The sequence below is a fragment of the Aphis gossypii genome, chromosome 1 (genome assembly GCF_020184175.1).
Source record: "Aphis gossypii isolate Hap1 chromosome 1, ASM2018417v2, whole genome shotgun sequence".
Lineage (NCBI taxonomy): Eukaryota > Metazoa > Arthropoda > Insecta > Hemiptera > Aphididae > Aphis > Aphis gossypii.
The window spans coordinates 54,346,255-54,369,525 of record NC_065530.1 but is presented as its reverse complement, the minus strand read 5'-3'; the positions used below and the strand labels follow the sequence as shown (position 1 = coordinate 54,369,525).

The window sequence follows — 23,271 nt, the reverse complement described above, 5'->3', positions numbered from 1 at the left end:
GTAATAGGTATACGTAATTGTAACCTTTTTACATACCTAGATAATTTGTACATAATATCACATTTCATTTAATAAAAATATATATTCTCGTATTATGTATTTCATGTTATTTATCTATTATCTATGAATACTAATATTTATTTAATGATTTATAAATTGTAAAAAAAATGTCTAATGATTTAATAGTCAATTTGTATTATGCTGTATTTCAATTAATTATATATTATTACAAAATAATAAATATGTACACTGTTATCGCTTGTTGGAAACGTAACATATTTTACTATCATTTAAAATACCTAATTAGTAAGTATCTAATAATGTGTTAAATACAAATTGCACAGGTACTAGGTAGCCGCGGTTATTACAGCTGCATTTACCGTTTAGGTGTATATTTACGCGCGATCCGTCATAGACAAAGGTTCAGAATGTTCAGATAATAATAAACGTCGCTCCCGAACAAAATCGTCGGCCGGGCGCCGACTACTATATAGTAGTGGGCGCGGTTAAAACGTCGCGTGCTTGCGGATCCCGAAAACACCTAACAATGCGTTCTCTCGGCCGTTGTATACGTTTCTGTTTTACCAGAACGGCCTCTTAACAAATGAAATATAAATATAATATAATATTGAGTACAGTGACCTCAAATGCCGTAATGTATAAAAAATATATAATAATAAAGAAATTAAATAATTGAACACTAAGGTCGCAATAACAAATAATAATAATGTTGACAGTTGCCAATTAGTTGGCCACTGACCACGAGTGAACAAAATCTAAATATGTGTAATATGATCTGACCGCGACAGCAATAATGGACAAGATGATAATCCTAAGATGTGGAACGACAACCGCGGATGATGTGGAATCTCTTCGTCAATGAGATTAAAGAAAAACTTGACTTGAGACAACCCGATCACAAGTTGACATCAATCACACCTCGTGTTCACACGAAGTTTTTGCAACACGCAAAGACGGTGAACGAGCACGACGTTGTGCTCAGTTCGACCGTTGGAAAAAGACAAAAAATATTTGCTATCTAGTAACTATAACCTAACTATAGCTATAGCTTTTATAGTAGCTAAGATGCTGTGGATTTATTTAGAAATATGGAGACATTGTATAATTTTATTTGTGGTAGTAAGAAACGAGTTGATTACTATGAAAAAGTACAAAATGAATATTCAGCAGGACAAAGGGGACATTGATTGAAAAGAGTTTTTATAACAAGATGGACTTCTTAAGATCACGCTCTTCAAGTTATTTTAGAAACTTTTTGATCTGTAATTGATACCCTGGAATATTCAAGAAATACAGAAGGACAAGAGGATGAAGGTCTTAGTCATATGGCTGGATTTCTATCAAGTTATCTTTTGTCTAAGCGATTTATAATGACTGCCATGTGGTTCCAAAAGATATTTAATGCATTAAATAATTCAAACGAAATCGGGTGTGATACATTTGCCAATCAAACCAATTATTTATCAACTCAATGAAATTAGCTGTATCATCATTCAATTTTTTATTTTGAATAGGCTTGTAATGCTTTAATGCTGTATTGCTGTTGCTGTTGTGTGTGATAAAAGTTGAGTTGCTAGTTTGACTTTTTGGCGTTGTGGTCCTTCACATGTCTAATGATCTGATAAATCTGTAGATATTCCTAATTTTTTTAAATAAATACGTCAAAATATAAGAAAGAATTTATTATAACTGAATAAATACATTTTTATATTTTTTAAATAATATTATTGTATAAGATTTACTTTTTTAAAACATTTTTAATAAATTTGTTAGATGAAGTTCCCCATTGAACACTTTGTGTCAACGTTTTTATGAAAATAAATTTGCAGATCAATTAATTTATTATAATTTTATATTTTACATATTTTTATACAATAATAAAATATGCAACTGATTTTTTTATCGGAGACTTTTTTCATAATATTGTGTTTAATCTGTATTTTGGTAATGTGTAATGTGTAATGTGTACGCCGGGCGACGTACAATATCTGTACGACAATGACGTCACGAAATAATCTTCCCCACTTTTTGTTTTTCAGAATTTCGGATTGAGGCAACCTGTATAATCTATTAACCTTGGGTTGAACTGAGTCACCGAGTTGCCGAATCTTGAAACACTGATTCGACTCGTTAATCGTTAGTTGTTAAATTCATTTCAAAGAGTCTGCTTTTCTGTTTCTAGTCGAGTACTCGCGAGGTACACTTCAGTACTTCACTATTAATTTTAGATTGTGTTGTCTAGTGTGTACTTCACTCATACTATTTTAAATTTTAATATTTATTAAATGTTTCAAATTATTTCCTAGTGGACTGGTGTCGTAGAAAGTCTAACAACATGGTGTACGTAGGTATTTCGTGTTGCTTTATTTTGAAATTTATTATTTTACTAAAGTAATTCATTTTTGTTGACTGAATATTATGTTCATATTTTTCTCGAGTTACTATGTTTACATAATGACGTTAAAATTATTTTTGACTCGTATTATTATGTTATTGCTACGTGCTCAGCACCTGTAAAAATATATTAATCTATCGATCTCATACTAATTTACGTGAACAATGTAGTAACTAATTTAAAGAATTCACAAGTAATATTTTATTTTGCATTTGTGTTTTACATTAATTTGCTCGATGATTATAGTGTTAATTGAACATACATAAAATAGCGTTCAGAAGCCCGTGATTCTACGATGGAGCAGAAAAACAGTATGTTAGGTGTCGAAGATATTGTGTTTATGCTTCTTGAAACATTAAAGTCTAATGGCACATTTGATGAAATCCGTAGACATTGTGTTACTGATATAGATGCTAAGGTACAATATATAAATAATTTAAATATGTTTTAATGCTTACTTTTAAACTCACAATTAATTACCTACTATTATAACTAAGTACCTAATATCACTAATTAATATTGTAAAAACTGTTTTTAAATTATAAAATAGTAATATAATAATTAGTTAGTATAAAATATACTTAAATATTTATATTAGAATCACAAAATACCACTTGAGTACCTATATCGTATTTTAATAAAATGAAATATATGATTTGCTTTTGTTTGTGGAATATGTATAATGATTTATTAAATGTACAACTGTTCTAATTTAGTACCTATATTTATATGGTTTATTAACTTATTTTTATTTTATAATTAACTATTCTTTGTTTTTTTCATTTAGCCGACTTACCAAAACTGGAAACAGCGAATAGAATCAAATGTCCACGAATTTTTAAGTAAAGTAAATTATACTCCTGAATTAAATAAAAACACTGTTCGGGAACGCCTTCGAAAAAATTTACTTGATGGGTATGTATTAATAATTTTAAATTAATATTTTTCACTTTAAACAATTCATACTTTTAATTCTTTAAAAAATTATAGTTTTTAAATTAAATTGTAATAATCAAACTTACAGTAAATAAAGTCATTTAAATAGTCTTATCAGTTCTCTATTTGTTAAATATTTGCTTTACATAATTAGCAGAGTTTTGCAAGGAATTTTGAGAGCACATAATAAATAAGAATATACCTTACCACCCATCCATAAAAAGTGTTTTATTATGCTCAACAATATTATACTTACAAAAAATATATTTGAAAGCATGTTAAATAAATATTAAATTTTTTAGAATAGCATAGTGTCTAAGTGATTAATTATATTTAAATAAATCAGCAAATCACTTTTGTCCACAGAAATTAATTGTTATTGTTTTTAAATAAGCTTATTAGTAATTTATAGCCATCCCCTTCAAGAGCACATACGGTGTTTGGTAATCAGTCTGGGCATCACTTCTTATTAATATTAGGTTATTAATTATTTTTAATTCTATTATATTATATTATATTTTCTTATTCTTCATTAATTTATATTCATGTTAAAGAAACAATTTATCTTTTAGGTATAAATAAATATCGATAAATATGTACTTTTAGACATGAGACTCAAGATATTGAAGAAGGAGCTGATAGAATACTTACTCAAGTACTTGCGCCTCGTACACTATGTGTGTTCGAACCTAAAATAGCAATTGCTGTTGATGAATACTTGGGAATCAAAAATGAAGCTCCTCCAATTGAACTTAATGGTATGTTTTTCATTATGTTTTGTAATTCATGTATTAAATATAATTTATGGCTGAGTATGTAGACATGTCAGTCAAAGGACATATTTCTTAGCCTGCATATTGTCTTCCAGGCCTAACCATTAGCCATGACAAAATATGTTAGGTATCATTATAGATGATACAGAATGATTAAAGTATACACATCTCCTCCAGACTCAGTCATTTGCTAATTTCTTAGTTTTCCACTTTTAATAAATTGAATTATTTCCCTATGTAATAACAATAAAATAATGGCAATCAATGAGAATTGAAGAACTATGATATATCTAGATCAAGTTATGGTACCTATAATGATACCGTTTAATGAGTAATATATTATTATATAGTAATTAGTAAATTAGTATTAGTAATGTTATATTATGTTAATTATGATAAAGTGATAATATTTATGTTATTTTGTACAGAGACTTTTTTGCTGTTGTTTTCTTAAAATTGTTGATAAATATATATGTTAATAATAAAATAATAAATATTTATACTATATTTTTCTAAAAACCAAATGTTAATGTGTTTCTCAATTAATGTTCGCAAAAAATAAAGTGATTCGACTTTAAAATTACTATTATATATTAATGAAAAATTCTTTGAACAGTGTACGGAGACTTTTTTTATCCTACATTAAAAAAAAGATAAACTAAAAATTAAATGTTGTTTTGGTTTTAGAGCATTATTTATAATGATAAAAACAATAAATTGTTTTAATAAAACATTATTTGAATACAATTTTAGTATTAATGTATCATTAATTAAAAAAATAATACAACTATATTAATCAAATGTATTGTTTTTAGATTTAAAAGAATCTAGTAAGAATTTGTTAAATGTATCTAACATTGAAAATAGTACTGTTTTTAGTTCCAAAATAGGCAAGTCAATTACAAATTACTAAGGAATAGATTTTAATTTAGTATAAAATAAAAAATATTTAAATTGAAAATAAGATATAATTTTTTACAAATAATATCAAGAATGGGCAAGTTAACTATTTTTTTTTTTAACTCGTCACTTGAATTTGGAAAAATGTAAGTTGAGTTTTAAGTTAAAAGTTGCTTTAATTTTTTATTTATTTATATCATTATGATATATAATGTAAAATAATACCTACATTTTAAAAATTTTTATTCTGAATCATCCAAAATGTCTTCGTGGGAGACATTTAGAAACGATGTATAACTTTAAAGTTTAAATTTTCAAATTTAAAGTGATGGTGATTCAATCTTAACATTGCTTTATAAATTTTGAATGTTCTCTCCACATTACCGGACGTGATAGTTTCTTAATTTATACATGTTAAATCTTTTGGAGTGTATTCTATTTCTAAATTGTTTTTTTAAGTTTTATTTAATATTTAGTCCCCTATCGGCATTATAGCGTTAAATTCTGGTTATTTTCTAATATATTTTGTAATTTTAAATTAGTAAAACTCCATTTTCTCCAGGAACACGCTACAGTTGTTTTATGGCATTATCAATTATTTCTGGGCCCTCCATTAATGGCATTTTAGTAGTTTCTAATTTTGATATAGTATCAACTAAAAATCCAAAATTAATGGAAATAAATGCTTATAGTACGCGTCACGAAAACGTGCGGATGACCGCCGCGCGCCCAGTGGCCATTTCTCGTTAGTGATATCCAAACTGTTCCAAAATGTATAGTACCTGTCAAACCAGTGGCACGCACTTGTAATAGAGATCAAATATTGAGGCCCACTGGTTTTTAGAAAAATCGACAAATGGCGCGCTGCGGTTATCCTCGCGTTTTCGTGAAGCGTACTTTTTTTTTTTTTTTATAATTGTTTTGCAAATTTTTACTTTCTACGAGCTCAATAGTTTTTGTTAATTGCCATTTCAGAATTGGAATCTAAATTAAAAACAAAATTTTTAATCTTTATAAAGTTATTAAAATAATATTTTACAGCTGATAGCCATATAAAATCTTAAAAAATGTTTGTATACAACAAATAATTAACATGAAAATGATACAATAACCCATAATTTGTAACCTATGTATTTGTAAATATATTTAATTTTACTAAAATATTTTAAATAAAATTAACATCAGATTATTTTAAATTAAATTAAATGTTTACATGTATCAAAAACTTTTCAATATTAAGACTACATACAAATATTTATTTAAATTAAAATCCTTTCCCTATATTAGGTATATTATATATTAGTTCTACTGTTATTAAATTAATTTTTACTTATGAAGTTAAAATAAAATTTATAACTTTATTTGGATTTTATCCCAGGTGCTGATACCATAGCTTGTGATAAAACACAAAAAGATGATTCAAAAGATTTAAGATCAGACGTAAAAAAAAAATCTTCTAGTCTTTGTAAAGAGCCCAAATCATTGAATGGCAATCAAAGTGATGGTGAAAATGATACTGGAGAATGTTTAAAACAAAAAATTAGTCAACACAAAACTAAAACTTCTACATCTGACAAATCAAAAACTTCCTTTTGTAATCATAAAAGTAATACAAAAGATAATATTTGTAAAAACGTTGTTGCTAAATCTAAAGATATCAATAATAAGGCTAACAATATTATTTATAAGCCTAAAGTTAATGGTACTAAGTCCAAGGAATTTATCGACAAACCTAAAGGAGTAATTACTAAACCTAAAGATGTTATTGACAAATCTAAAGAAGTAATTAATAAACCTAAAAATGTTATTGACAAATCTAAAGACTTTAGTAAACCTAAAGATATCGTTGAGAAATCAAAAAATATTATTAATAAGACTAAAGACATGGTTGATAAATCTAAGGACAAACTATTTTTGTCAAAGAATTCTAATTCTAATAGTTCAAGTCATAAAAAAAACCGAACAGATACGAAAAGAATGAAACATTCAGTTGAAGAAAAAAAAAAATTGTCTAGTTTTTGTAAAGAACCTAAATTATTGAATAGTAATCGAAGTGATGATGAAAGTAATGCTGGAGGATCTTCAAAACAAGAAAGTACTATATGTAAAAATAAAAGTTCTTCAACTGACAAAACTAAGTCATCATCTAGTCATCATAAAAGTAGTAGAAAAGATAATACTAGTACAATTGTTAAGAAGTCTAAACATAAAAATTGCTCAAGCCATAAAAGCAACTGTAATGGCTCTAAAAGGCTTAAACTTTCTCAACCAAAAACAAATAAATTATTTATAAATAATGAAATAATTGAAGAAAGTAAATCAGAAAAACTAGAAGAACCAGAGTGGAATGATTTTCGAAGTTCTAGTATAACAAATGATGAACAAGATGCAGCAAATGTTTTATTATCAATGAGTACAATTTCTTATGAAAGTTCTCATAGTGAAATCATAACAGAAAAAATACTTTTTATAGAAAATTCTCCTCCGATTACTGAAACATTGAAAACACATAAAATAGAAAATGAATTAAAAAAAGAAAATATTGATCAAACAAAAATTCTACCATCTAGTAATAACAATGATATTAAAGAAAACTCTAAATTAAAACCAATTAATTCAGAAAAATCACTATTATCAAAAAATTTTCTAAAAGGTGTACCAACTGTACCAAGTCATTTGTTTGAGAAAGAATGTTCTGTTAATCTCAAAAGATATTTATGTAAAAATATAAATATTCAAAGTTGTCCTTCAAATAATGTTGAAATAACTAATGAACATCAAAAATCAGATGAAATAGTAATGGATGAAAAAGAATTAAAAACATTAAATGTTGAAGTAAATTTGGATCCAAATGAAAATTATAAAACTAATGAATGTAATCCTAATGCTATTTTAAAAGTACCAAAACTAAAAATAAAACTATTGGCAAATCAAATTGATTCCTTAAATAAATGTAAGAGAAAAAAACATCATAAAGATAAATCTAAAAAATTGAAACTTTCAAAATCACTGGATATTCCTAGTGAGGATAGTGTATCAAAAAATATAATGTTTGAAAAATTAGACCAAAAATGTAATAATAATACAGAAGTGAAAATGAATGATTCAGCAAGTACTTTATCCAAACAAACATCATATAAGGAAATAGAAAATAATAGTGTAGTAGTATTGGATGATGATAAATCACATTGTTCTTTTAAAGGATTTTCTGAAGCAGAAACTTTCCCATGCAAAAACTATAAAATACTAAGAAGTGTGATCAAAGCCTTACAAGCAAAGATTCATGAACATGATGTAATTAATGATGGATTCATAGGTTTTACTAATGTAGAAACACACCCGTGTAAACATCGAGATATTGTTTATGCAGAGCTTATTAAGTTGAAAGATAGTATATCCAGTACAGACTTCGACTTCATTGGATTCTCTGAAGAAGAAACTCAAATAAGTAATGGACATAAATATGTTATACAACAGCTTGAACTCGCAAAGAAGCAATTTGGTAGCAATAAAAAGAAATATAATGGAAAAATATTTAATGAAGTTGTGAGAGCATATTTATATGAAAGCCACAATGATAGTGATGCAACATCAAGAGCCATCTATAGTAAATCAATTAATGATGATAAAAAAGATTGTACTACTGAAAATAATATTAATAACAAGCATGACAATTGGGTTGTTGAACAAGAAATTAAGTATAAGCTTTTACCTGTTAAAGTAATACTTGAAAGACTAGGAAGAATGGATTATGGTTGTAGTAGTGAGTATATCTACTGTTAAATAGAATTTTCCATGTTTAGATTTACTATTTTCAATTTTTATGTATTTTTTTTAGGTTCTAAACATGTGTCTGACTCTTCACATGTACCCATATAATTAACAGTAAAAAACAATATTTATAACAAGAACCATGTCTTCGATTTATTCTTCAAAAATATTTGATGAAAGGTTTGAAATATCTTTAAAAAAATACTGTCATTTGTATAAAATAATAAATTGTAATTAGTAACTAACCTGACATTTTTACAATATTTAAAATTATTAATTTTATCTTTGTAAAACATAAATAACTTAAATTAGTTGAAGAGGATTAAAAATTTTATTTCTACAATATTTATGTATTCAAATTCATAGACCTTTTAAACCATCTATATAATTATTTCCTATAGTCAAAGTCAATTATTTTTTCTGAATGCTGATTATTATTGATTTTCGGTATCATCTATGTATGATTTAAACATCACATTCACTGAATTGCTTCAATTCTCCCCATTATTTAAAATTGTTTATAATTCCTAGATCTATTTTATATGCCTCTAGTCTAAAAATGTAATTCAAAGAGGTGATAAATATCTTGGTGCATTTGGTTCTGTATCTAAGTATTATATTCTACAAACTGTGGTGATACTGTATCACCAATGCTTATTATGGGAATTGGCTGATCAATTTAAAAGATTGTGTGAAAATACCTATTTAAATTCTCCGCAATATTTTTACCATACAGCAGCCATTAAATAGCTCTATAGAACAAGAATAAACACACATATGACTAAAACTATGAGCTAAATAATATATGTAATGTAAAATAATTTTATATCTATGCCTTCTCGCTTTTTGTTTAATTATTTACTTTCTATTCATTGTACAATTAAATATACTACAAACTTTGTATATAATTATATAATAAAATATTTCTTTAATTTTTTTGTTAACTTAATTAGTGACGTATCATTTTTTTTTTTTAATTTTATTATATTGTAAAAAATTTTAATTGTATTTATTATTTTGTTGACTATCATACTGTCTGATTAAATTATATGAAATAAAATAAAATAAAATAAAAATGATTATTCATCAAAAGAAAATTAATTGTGTATACTGTTTTCTTTAATCTTATTTTTATGTACATTTGATAAATAAGTAAATTAACAATTTAATTTTCTTAAATTATTTAACAATTCCTTCATCATAAATTATAATTATAAGTTAACAATTAACTATTAAATGCAAATATTCAGTAAATATCAATAGCACTTTAAAATAAATATGTACAGTGTACACTGCCTTTTAATAATAGCTATTATTTTATAATACAATTGGATTCTCTACAACATTTTTATTATTTTGATCATTATGATTTTCGGGATCTAGGACAATATTCGCCGTGGCTATTTCGATGTGGCCTTTTCGCCGTGGCCATTTCGCCGTGAGGACATTTAGTCGGGGCCATTTCGACGTGGTCTTTAAATATTTTTGTCATTATAATAATAATAAATTGCTAAAAAATAATAAAACATTAATAATATATATTTTGTCATATTCAAAATTAAAAAAAAATTAATAATAATGGTAAAAGTTTATAAGAATAATACATTTTTTATACATTTTTTCGTCATAATAATATTAAGGTAAATTGCTAAAAAATAATAATACATTTATAATATATATTTCGTCATATTCAAAATTAAAAAAAAAAATTAATAACAATGGTAAAAATGGATAAGAATAATACATTTTTTATAATTTATTTCGTCATAATAATATTCAGGTAAACAGTAATCATGGTAGTGAGATATATGCTATGCCTTTTAAATATGAAATGTAGTCTCTACTATCATATTGTTGTACTATTTTCAAAATACGTTTATCTAGATCGGCAAATTTTTTTAATTTTTTAGGTGGACTTTTTCCTGCAGTTAACTGAGAATAAAAATAATCATGGCCAGATTGAACTTTTTTTAAACAATTAATAAAAGCCCAGATTGACGGATGGCATACTCCCATTTCAACATTAAGTCGCCTATTCGCAGCTTCTGCGTGGTTATTAGTCCTATCTTGGGAATTTAAAACTATTATAAAGGTTCCAAATATCAGGTGGAAAACGTGCGTGGCGTCTACCTCTACCATTTCTATTTACCCTTCCAATATAGTTGTCTTCAAACCATTCTAATAAAGTATGAAACTCTTCACTAAGGTATTCGGCCAACGCGTCAACAGCAGCATCAAGATTTTCTAATTTAACGAACGCTAATGCAACAATCATTTTTACAGAAACTGCTAAGTCGGAAATATTATTATACTGAGAAATAAGATGTAATTCACCGAGTTGTTTTCTAATATTTTTCGTCAAATAAAATAAACACCCAAATATTTGAACGTTAGGAAATGCTATTTTAATTAATTTTATTGCGGCTTGTTCAAAATCACATGAAACAGAACTAGGATTTAAATCGGGTCTTAAATTTTTTAACATTGAAAACATTTTATCGTGCGTTTTTGATTGTTTATCTGGTAATAAAATATATACTAATGGAAGTACACTTTCTAGATATTCGGCAAGTATTACATATACTTGACTAAACAGGGGAGGTGCAATTTTAAATGTACCGTCAACATACCATATTTTGGAGTTCTGTAGTACCTATATCAAGGCTTCGGGAACGACCAAAAATTAATATTCTATCCGGAATCGGACTACTATCATCTTGCAAAAATAGTTCCTCATTTCCTGTCGAAGTGTACATACGATATGAATCTGGTATTTCTAATATGGTTAAATTTTCCGGATTTTGTGGTGCAGCTAGAATTTCTTGTCTTTTGCATCGAACTTTTTTTTTAATGCAGCTCTATTTTGTAATGTTGCCTGATAAATAAATAATATAGTTATAAAATATAATGTTCACCTAAATAATAGTTTTTTTTTATTATTTACTTTGGCTGCTTCAGACAATGGATTAATACCTACACATGTTAATCAAAGTAGACGTAGGCTCCATACATTCAGTAGCTTTTCTTTTTAGATTTGTCACAGCAACATCTGCTTCGATTTTTGACGCTTCCGAGTCATGACAATGTACATAAATAGTTTTTAGTAATTTATATCAAATTACCTTATCATGTTATCTTTGCTGCAATTTTAATTTTGAGGCATGGGTAGATAGGCCTACCGGGAAACCGGGCATTTCCCTATGGGCTCTCTTTTCGTATTTCGGCAATGGGGCCCTGTAATATTATGCAATTACAATATAAATTTGAAATTTGAAATAAATAATAAATATACACCTAATATAATCTTATATGATATAAGAACTATTTCAAAATTGAAATGTTATTTTAAGATTTTACACGCTAACGCGAGTTATATGTAAGTTCGTATATTTTTTTGTACAAATGAAATTCCAGATGATATTAAATAGTAGTAAATGAATAGGCGTTCATTAAATATTCACCTATCACTTCGGCAGTCGTTGAAAAGAGCATCTCTATCAACAAAAATTTAATGGTGGATACCTAACAGAAGGTCCTTTTTATTCTAAAATCTTAAACAATCGCAGGTGATTCAGTGTATAACAGTTCAGCATACAGCTAAATTAATATATGATCCAAATATATCAAAATAGTTTAAAAAATATATAAGGAAGTAATTGTTTTATCGGATTAAAAGAACTCCAAGTTGAAATTTGGACTATGGAAAAATTATTTTTATCATTTTTATTTCAATTTAATATATGAACAAATATGATAGACAAATGGTATCAAATGTTGATACACTAAAAAAGATACCCAATGTGGAAAAGGCAAAAAACTCCTGCAGTCCCTAATCAGTAGCAACAGCGCGAATGTAGATTCGCTCATAAATTAATCAGAAAACAGCAATGAAGAACAGACATTAGAATTTAATTCTTTGGATTCGTTTGACGCATACAATTCATTCAACGACCGGTCGAAGTTATTGGCTTTAAAATGCGAAGAAAAATCGGTGACGTTGAGAGTGAATTTTATAACGCCCAATATGTTCCAGAAATTGTCCCAATTATTATTAACACTATGAAACTATTTCCTTGTTGGTCCAATATAATGTAAAATGCTTTCTTATTGCAAACTAAATTTGTGGTACGATTTTACAAATGTACCGAGTAAATTGCAAGCATCGATCTATCATTGTTCAGGCTCTACGTTTATCAGTCAGTAAGTTACTCAAGTCATAATATTATAGTTATTCTGCTTGCCGTTTCCGTGAGACTCTCTTATGATTATGCTAGTAGTATATTATGATGTAGAGATATATATTATATATTACTATTTATTATTTATTATTATTATATATTATATAATTATGTATATATTATCATCACTCCGCGAGATGTGTACGTAAGTTAATAATTTCTAACACTTTGAATAAAGATTTTATTTAAATGGTTGCCATAGACTACTAAAAATAACTTATTTTACTATCTGATAGACAGATGGCGCTTGTGTAATTTCATATATATGTAGATTATTTAATTATGTTCCCGTAACTAGGTAACGTACATATGTTAAATTCAATAAATTGTTGAAAAATGCATTTTCGTTAATGGTAATGTAATCGTTATTGTAATAATAAAAATCCAAGATATTCTACAGAATAAAATTACGATTCCTTTATAATACATAAAGAATAAAGTAAGTAATTAAATATCTTTTATTACATTTTTAATTTAATAGATTAACTTTAAGTTTTATTATAAGTAATAAGTTTCTAAATAAAAAGTACTCAATTTAAATTTGTTTGAATTTGTTCCAATCGTGAGAGGAAAATAAACAAATGAAATATTATAATACATGATTTATTATAAAAATATTTTAATATATTGTAATTTGTAACTAGTTTCTTAAATTCAAGTTATAGAATAAGAGTGAAATATTTTTACACCAGCTACATTCAAAGCATAGGTACTTAAAATTTGTTTATTCTAATTCATTTTATTTTGTTTTCAGTTGATTTTTTTGTAATCGGTTGGTAGACAATCCAATAAACAAAAAAATATTACCATGGAACAAATAAATGACTCAGTTGTAAGTATTTAATGTTATATATAATTATTAAAACCGTATTAAATTTTTTGTTTGTAAATTTATAATTATCATTTGTTAAACAAGTGAATTTGATTATTATAATTCATATTCTAATATTTCAATCGAACCTGACTGAAATAATAATCAGTACCAAAATTAAATGGTAAGAACTTGTAGACAGAATATGTCTTTAAATATTAGATCTCTTTTTTACTTTCTTCTGCCTAAATGAACATACATACTATATTCATAAAATCAGTATAGAGATTAAATAATAACTGCTCATTATTCTTGTAATAGTGTATAAGTGTATACAAATAGAGATAGAATAGTTTTTTTTAATAATTTATAGAATAAAATGTTCTTTAAAAACTCTTTAAATATATTTAAATTTATAATCAATACTTTTTACAATTTATTTTATCTTTAGGAAATATTGAATATTGTAAGATCAATTGTTTATCATTTAAATATCACCAACTTGGCTAACATGACACGAAAAATTATTGCTTTGCCAATAAATAATATAAAACTACTTGAAGAAGTGACAGATATAATATATGATCGAGTTTGTATACATTAATTATAATGATTATAAATTATAATAATATACCTAGACTAATTTACCTTGTGTATTATCATTATATTTATTTAGGCTTTACAAAGACAAAATTACACACACGTATATGCCGATATGTGTGCAAGTTTGATTAATGACTCAAAATTTAATAAACTTATTACAAATACTGAAATTTCATTTCAAAAAGTTCTGTTAAAAAAATGCTCTGACGTATTTCGTACTTTAACAAAACATAACCCACGAGAATTAGACAAATTAAAACAGATAATGCAAAACAAAAATTTGGTAAATAGTTATGTTATCATCTATATTTATTTTTATTATGATTATTATTTATTACCATTAACATTATACTTGTATATATTGTTTTGCTCCTATACGAATAAAAAATTATAAATAAATAATATATATATATATACGAGTATATATATAATTAAATAAAGTTTACTCATTTTTCAATGTTAAATTCAATATTACATAATACAATAATTAATGTTTATTTAACAGGAGCAACAAATGTTTATAAGCGCTTTAAATAGTTATCAATTTGAATTTAGCAAAAAAGTTGTATCAAATTGCAGGTGTGTTTTGAATTAATATAAATTGATTATTCATTTATTTTATATAAATTATTAATTTTGATAGATTTATCAGTGAACTGTATAGAAAGGGTGCTATTCCAGAAAAAATTATATTGTCATACATTACAGACTTAAGTTATGAAAATGAAGAATTACAATTGTATTGTTTATGTATAATACTTCAATTAACAGGTCCAATATTATCAAAAGTAACTATAAAAAAGTGCCATGAAGAAATGAAGAAATTGTTTTGTATAAAATTAATTTTGTTCCAGGAATATGATTTAAACGAAGAAGTTGATACACTTTTATTTGCTATAAATAATTATACAATGTCTTCAACATTAAAATGTTTGATACTGAAAGTACAAAAAATGCATTCTGAGGGATGGATAAAGGAGGGTAATTATTTTTAATTTTAAAATATCTGTACAGTAAGTAGGTATCAAGCGGTCAATACTTCATTATTATGTATCGTCATTATTTTATTTTATTTATTTATTTTTTATACAATTATATGAAATCATTACAAAATATCTGTCTGTTAGCCTACATTTTTTTTTTTAAGAAACCTATTTTATTATAAATTTATTTAATTTGTTATTAGTAATTTACTTTACTATTTCTAATACGGTATAGTATTTTTGCTAAACAAATTACGTATATTAACTAATTATTATATTATTTCATTACTAGTTCTTATTAAAAGAATATCAGCTTACTATTTGTTTTTTGCAAACAAAATTAAATAGCCCATAAGTCTAAAATAAATGTATATAAACAACTAAAAAAATATTGTCATAATATTTATTGCTATATTTTTAAACACAATAAATAAATTCTCCGTATAATATACTGATCAACAATTTAGATATATAGTTATTTAAGAAATATTAAATCATTATTACTTACATAAATTAATATTAATAACATTTTTAATTGTATTTACAGAATCCAACAAATATATTGGAAACATTTATACGAAATTTAGTGAATTACCAAAAGAAATGAAAAATATGTATACATTAAAATCATATAATATAATGGCATTGTTGATTTATGATGAGTGTTATGATGTTCTATTCGACTTTGTCGACAACAAGAAAATTGATGTATGTATTTATATTTACTATAAAATGTTTACAGATGTGATGTGTAATTTCTATATTTGCAGCAAGTTATACGTTTATTAAAAATGAACAAATTTTTGATTCGTTATGATCCTATAACTTTTGTTGTATCAATGATTCTTGTGGCACTAGAAGAAAATCAAAACATAAGAAATTATGCTGGAAAACTTTTAGATAATATTGTTAAAAAGAAATTATTGTCAAATCATTCAATTCGATCAGGGTAAATAGTTTAAGAAAAATATTTATATTATTATTTTTTTTTTATGCCTGTTAATTGTTTTAGAGTCAACAAAGTATTGAATGACTTAGGCATTAAGGAAGAATATCCAAATTTGTCAAATTTAATGTTAGATATAACTAGTCAATTTAAAGTTTAATGTTTGTAGAAATTGGATTTGTTATAACTACTTTTTTTGTAGTATTTTGTATTAAATCATATTTTTTTGTTGAATTATTTTTTTATAAAATATGTTTTAAGATACATAGATTTACCTATTTTGATGTTATATAAATTTTTATAAATTTTTTATTTTTCTGACTGTCAAACAAATAAATATAATATATTATAATTTACTTTGTTTATTATTTAATTTTAAAAACAACATTACATTAAATGAACAATGTATCAACACTTATAAATTTTTATGACTGTGAAGTCATTTATTCCTGTATGAATTCACGCTTTGCAAAAATGTCTATTACGGCAACGCCAAAACCGTATTGTATTATTAAAATTAACATTATCATAAACATACATAAAACCATCATATACAAATATTTCACGACCACGAGTAGATCTCACTTGGGATTCCATTATGTTATACCTACTTATGTTATGCTTATTAATTTACCGTGAGTTGTGTCGCTAGATGAGAACTGATTAAAACTTTATTGCAACAATTGTAATCGTGATCGTCGTCATCGAAGGCCATGGGCGATGTGTTGACATTTTAAGATAAGATAAGATAAATAAGAAAAATCCAATAATATCAATAATAATATAACATATTATAACATTATATAGGGTGAATTTAAAGTTAATTTTGTGTTTATACACAATTTTTCGAGCACGGCGAAATGTCCCTACGGCGTGGCGAAACGGCTCACGGCGAAATGTCCCATTTCGTGATTTTTGATTATATAATTTATTTTAATATTTTAAGTAGTAATATATAGCATCATTACTCATTTTTATACTTATATACCTATGTAACAGTAACATGTAATATAATACATAATAATAATATATTTTTTATAATATTATGTAAATATTTATAAAATGTGAATTTATTTATTTATTTTAAAATAGAACGTATGGTTGGTATATTTATACATTTTGTTAAATTTGTATTGTTACAATATAGTTATTATTTAATAATTTACTACGCTTAATAAATATAATGTAAATACAATATGTGAATAATAAATATCTGTGATTTACCAATTAATTTTACATATGAATTCAAGTATTTTTAAATTTTAATTCATTTGAACAAAAGCACGTAGGTAATCACATGAATTTTAATTCACGTTTATGTTCGAGAGCTCTAGATACCCTATACCTACTTGGACAATATTTGAAATTATCAAGAATTAACGATGAAACTAAATTCAAAAATACAACACCAGCGTTCATTACACGTAATTGATTTTATTTTGCTCGTTAACATTGTTTTTTAATATGGCGAATAAAATATTAGACAAGTCGTTTTGTCGAGGGCGTGCCATCATAGAAAAAAGATTAAGTGCCATATTTTGATTTCCATTTTGTAACTGTAATAACTGGCCAATTGGAACGTCATTTTAGTTTTCAAACGAAGTTTCATTTGTCCGTGTACGTGGTGAATACTTCCTATATTTAATAGCGAAAGGCGATAAGATAATTCGATGGTCCAGCATATATATTCGAATTTTGAATAGTTTCAATTTTTTTAATGGAATATTTAATTTGTTAATATATTATTTATAGGCTTATAATATTTGCCAATAGACGTCACAGCAGTCGCGATTGTACCGTCAGAAGAAGAGGAAGCGTTGTACATTTGGTCTAGACCCCGCACACCGCCATCCCATTCGTTTCCAGTCCTGTTTATCTTAGTCCGTGGTATCCACTAAGACGGCGCTAGTAATGCTAAAAGGAAAATATCCTCCCAACACCGCCTGTTATAATACATCTCGTGTCCAGTCCTGTATATCTTAGTCCGTGGTACACATGGTAAGCTTTTGGTATACCAGAAAGTTCATACGTTTTTACCTCACGTATAACCACGATACCATGAAGTTGAATCTGGTTCAACTGTTTCGTTCGAACGGTCTAATTTGAGCAAAAGCAGCAATCACAAATTTAAAAAATCTAAAATATTATGTTGTTATTATAATATTAAATTATATTGTTTTAAAAATTAAAACACAGTGGGTTTCCACTATATACGTGTACGACGTACGTGTTGACACGGTACGCAACGGTCGCCAGTACAAAGTAGGTACAGGCACCGCAGCGATCGGTCGGCACCTTATCAAACGCCACCACGGTCTACGGCGATACGACTTAGTTGACTCTCTTACCAACGTTCCAAAGGCTAGGCGAGACAGGAAGACAAGTCGCGCCGGCGATCGCTTCTATGCGACACGTAACGTCAACGCGACAACACGGGTGCTACGATCGCCCGTGTTTTAAGAATGCAAGAACAACAGCCAACAACCATACCACGTTGGACACACCAGCCCTCGTCCAACCGATAATCATCTCCATAATCAGCACAATCATCGGCAACGGTTACAGCTCAACAGACGCCGACCACCCTGCGAGGACGATCTACAATAGTACAATCAATCCCCACTAGGTCCGCGTCAGTGTACGTCCATAAAAATACTTTTCTTTCATGAAAAATAATTTAAAAAACATAAGAGAAACTCAAGCAGAACACCAGTCTTTTAGAAAGCCCAAGTAATATGTATTTATGTTTTTTTTTTGTTTATATATACCATTCAGTGCCGGCGGAAAGCATGTGCGACTGCACAGGGTGGCAAATTTTTTTTGGAGGAGGTATCTTTATAAATAAAAATATATAAATTATATAAGGGCGGCATATTATAGATGATTGGCACAGGGCAGCGAAAAACTTAACGCCGGCACTGATACCATTTAATTTAGGTAATAAAGTTCAAAATTGAAAATGGCAACGTTGTAGAGTATTTTATGCTCAATTGTTTATAGGTTAAAGGTTTTCTTTTAAATTTCGATTTCCTTATTGATACTCCAACAAATTTGTTCAATTGTGTCATAGCCAGCAATATAGTAGATATTTTTTGTTTCTATTTAGGTATCTTAATGAATACGATAAAATACAAAAAAAAATTCACACTAACTAGCTGGCACTACTGGCAATACTGAAATGTGTTATGTACATAGATAATCATTAATCGGTCAAAACTCTGGGGACAAAATATTCTATTAAATTTTCATTTATAATAAATTATATATTATTTATTATATATGTATATATAAGTATATACCACAATTATATTTTTAATGTATGAATAAAATATAATATAATTTATTAATTGCAATCTAATAATAATTTATAATCTTATACTATGACAATGATTATTATTAAACATTTATATTTTGTTTGATAGGATTAAACTTTAAATCATATCATTTTATGTTATTGCAGCTAGTAAAATTTTAATAATTTTAAAGATACATATTAATGAGTATACAAAAATACCATAAAAATTATATTTAATTATAATTATTAAATATGTTGAGGTGTATCTTTTTAAATCGTACTTTTCGTCTGATGTTTAGTCACCGATCTAAAATCATATAATAAACTAAAATAAATAATCGGTAGTTCGGTATCATAATATTATAGGCAATAAAAGCAATAAATTGTGATTGTAGTTGTTATATTTTATTTTTTTATTTTTTTTTTTTGTTGTACGGTAATATTAAATTAGCTTTGCTATAATGACCAAGTCATTACTATAATGTATCGATTAAAATAAAATACATTTATTACGGTTTTTTAATTTGACACTATTACTTTATTGAAATACATAAAATTTAACACATATGAATTAGATTTAAAAAATTAGAGGTTCTGTTTTACACTTTTGAAATAATCTACCCGGTACCCTGTAATACTAGTCAGTCGGCACTTGTTCAATAATCTGTAGTTCTGTACAAAATTTCCCACCGATGACAGGACACGTGCCCACTGTTCGTCCCGAGCCTCAATGCGACTTACATTAAAAAATATCACAAAGTAACAAATAACGACAAAAAAAAACGCTACAATAGCGGAAGACAATAAGACGTACCGACGGCACAGTAATAATAATAATAATTATTATTATTATTATTATAAAAGGGCGTTTGGCGCAAAATAATAACAATAATAATAATAAATTGATTTAAAAAGTAATGATAATAAACATATGCGGTAAATCACCGACCAATAATTGTTCAACGGAAAATAATATAAAACAAAAAGAATAAATAACAATAATATTGTAATAATTACACGATTGTACTTACGGGTGTGGTGGATGGAGAGGAAGGAAGGTAATTTAGACGGTGTCGTCGTCGCTCAGACCACCGTCCCTCAATAAGCAGGTTGCTTGGCGCGAACAGAGCTTACAATAGATTTATTCAGATAAACTAATGATATTAATCAAAAAATGGATAAGACATTTGGGAGTTCCTATGTTTACTATAGTGCGGCCAGCGAAATTAGGCGGGTGACCGTCGCACCCCAAGTGGCAAATTTTCATCAGTGTTTCCTAGACTACATTCCCGCGTAAAATAATTTTAAACGCTCTGACATATTATGTCTATTAAATGTACCTAAGACGATACTAAAATATTTGTTTGTAAGGATACACAAATTTTTTCATAAAACAACAACTGCACTATTTTTTTCTATAGCTATTCTGCTATGCATCAACAGAACAAAGAAAGAAACAATGGTTCTCACTTGCATACTGGGAGTTTCTGGGCAAAAAATAAGATAGTATTTAAATAACAGAGAAGAGAGGTGCAATTATATTATAGTACATTCCTTATTCAATTTACTAACAATTAACAAAGAAACAACGGTTGAACGGTAGTTATCAGTTGTATTGGCTTACAGTGTTGCAGGTTTTAGAACAGTCGCATAAATGGAATACTCAAATGATAGTGGACTAAATTTACAAGTTTATTACTTATTAGTAAGTTATTAGTATTATTTAGATAAAAAATAGAATTAGAAGATTATTATTCATTGTTATACATTTTTACCACAATAAAATAAACGTTGAAAAAAGATATTCAACAAATGAAAATAGAAATATATAAAGTAAAAATATAATAATATCAAACATTTTAATGTTATTACTTATTATAAACCTCTAGGTAAATATAATATATATATATATAATATATTTCTACATTTACATAACGTGAAAGTAAATAGAAATCTTACTTTTTAACTTTTTAATCTTACATTTACTCCTTTTCAATATTTTTCATTTTTTCATTTACCCTTACTAAAAATATATATAAGCTATTAAAACGTTGTATAAACTTGTATTCGTGAATAATACAATTTTATTTTTCAATATCAATACTCGCTCAATGTATATTGAATATTTACTGAATTTAGGCTTTGACATTTAATGAATAAGACAAGAATAGATTTAGTCTATTAGTCACAGTCTGGCGGACGACTGTAATATATATTATTATAATAATATCTTTAATTTACACAAATATAATATTGCTGTTGTTAATTGTCAACAACCACGGTGATCATGTTAAATAGCTCGTTAAATAGTTTTAAAAAAATATATTATTCGTATTCATCATAAACGAAAAAAAATAATACATAAATAAATTTGACACTCACATCTATTAATTATAACTAAAAATATAACAATATTGATAACGATTAACAGGTAAATATTATAAATTATTAAAAGTAAATATGGGATCAGGGATAGACATCTGTGTCTAAATGCGACGTTCATTACTATATTTTGTCTTCATGTTAAATCGTTTATGTAGGTACCTACGTATCATGTTGTAATTATTATAAATAAATATAGCTATACTCGACAGTTAGGTACATCACAGAATAGTTTAATCTATTCTGTGGTTATATTTTATTAAATAATTGTTATGTACTATACCTCTCAAGTCATAACTCATAAATCATAATACTACTATTTATTTTACAATTAATCTAATACTTCTGTATTTAGGTACCTAAGTACTGTTTATTTATTTTAATTTTATTGTTCGTTAAACTAATTTTCTACTTCGACGAGTTCGACAACTAGGCTTTTAGCCATACGCATTATTTTGAATATCTACGTTTTTAAAATTAATATAGGATTATTATTTACATGATGGCTTTACATAATTACAACATTCAATCTATATCTTACAAATTTGTATGGTGTTATAATATGAATGGTTTTTGTGTGATATTATTGTAATAGTATAATAGTTTTTAGTGTTTACTGTTTAATATAATATATAAATTCTTTAAACTTACGGTGCTTTAAAATACCTGTTAAACAATTGTCAACGTTATTATGACTTATTAATTTGATATGTTTATAATAAACATCAGTTGGTATAATATCAATTATTAACAGAACAGTCAAACAGGTTATAAATTATAATCTCAATTCTCAGTTAATTAATACTTAATAGTTAATAATAATACAACTAAATGTTTAATAACTTAATTTTATAATAAACTGGATACTATAGACAAAATGCAATTAAATTATTTAAATAGTGACATTTCTAGAATTGTAAATTTATAAAAAAAATACATGAATACATGCATAATTTGATGAACAAAAACCTATTGGAATAAAATAACTTCAATGACTTATGATATTTTCTTTAAATAAAATATCTATTGTAGAATTGTAATATGTCATGTAAAAATTATTATGTATTTGTTAGTGGATGTTTAGTAATATTGGCAACTACAATTATTAATGTTATTGCAGCCATATTTACGCCGCGTTTACTGGGCTATGCAATTTATTTTTAAATATTGTATAGATATACGTTCAACGGATATATTATTTCTCGTAATGCCTGTGC

At 26.3% G+C, this 23,271-nt stretch overlaps 3 protein-coding genes and 1 pseudogene across 5 annotated transcripts in view; 2 read left to right on the top strand and 2 right to left on the bottom strand.

Annotated features, from left to right (window-relative positions):
• Positions 1 to 9,809, top strand: part of LOC114125214 (biorientation of chromosomes in cell division protein 1-like 1) — a 38,246-nt gene extending 28,437 nt beyond the window's left edge. Inside the window, exons 2-7 of one of the 3 annotated variants that reach the window (XM_050202808.1) lie at positions 2,320 to 2,361; positions 2,663 to 2,834; positions 3,204 to 3,331; positions 3,959 to 4,110; positions 6,404 to 8,788; positions 8,864 to 9,809. In XM_050202808.1, the coding sequence (XP_050058765.1) occupies positions 2,712 to 2,834; positions 3,204 to 3,331; positions 3,959 to 4,110; positions 6,404 to 8,788; positions 8,864 to 8,904 (2,829 nt within the window). In that variant the 5' untranslated portion in view covers positions 2,320 to 2,361; positions 2,663 to 2,711 and the 3' untranslated portion in view covers positions 8,905 to 9,809. Of the gene's footprint in view, positions 1 to 2,319; positions 2,370 to 2,662; positions 2,835 to 3,203; positions 3,332 to 3,958; positions 4,111 to 6,403; positions 8,789 to 8,863 lie in introns of all 3 variants that reach the window. The other 2 variants (XM_050202806.1, XM_050202807.1) reach the window with 2 other exon arrangements.
• Positions 9,810 to 10,462: 653 nt separating this feature from the next.
• Positions 10,463 to 11,966, bottom strand: LOC126549581 (uncharacterized; annotated as a pseudogene).
• Positions 11,967 to 12,068: 102 nt separating this feature from the next.
• LOC126549578 (eukaryotic translation initiation factor 4 gamma 1-like) lies at positions 12,069 to 16,719 on the top strand. Its single transcript, XM_050199129.1, has 10 exons — positions 12,069 to 13,473; positions 13,789 to 13,866; positions 14,297 to 14,434; positions 14,522 to 14,731; positions 14,954 to 15,027; positions 15,092 to 15,236; positions 15,303 to 15,429; positions 15,979 to 16,139; positions 16,202 to 16,380; positions 16,444 to 16,719. The coding sequence occupies exons 2-10, from the start codon at positions 13,843 to 13,845 to the stop codon at positions 16,535 to 16,537; spliced, it is 1,152 nt and encodes a 383-aa protein (XP_050055086.1). The 5' UTR covers positions 12,069 to 13,473; positions 13,789 to 13,842; the 3' UTR covers positions 16,538 to 16,719.
• A 2,974-nt stretch (positions 16,720 to 19,693) lies between these two features.
• Positions 19,694 to 23,271, bottom strand: part of LOC126549575 (uncharacterized) — a 38,828-nt gene continuing 35,250 nt past the window's right edge. The window contains exons 30-33 of the mRNA XM_050199120.1: positions 22,706 to 22,720; positions 22,055 to 22,069; positions 21,632 to 21,695; positions 19,694 to 19,979 (exon numbers count right to left, since the gene is read on the bottom strand). Of these exons, the coding sequence (XP_050055077.1) occupies positions 21,655 to 21,695; positions 22,055 to 22,069; positions 22,706 to 22,720 (71 nt within the window). The 3' untranslated portion in view covers positions 19,694 to 19,979; positions 21,632 to 21,654. The remainder of the gene's footprint in view (positions 19,980 to 21,631; positions 21,696 to 22,054; positions 22,070 to 22,705; positions 22,721 to 23,271) is intronic.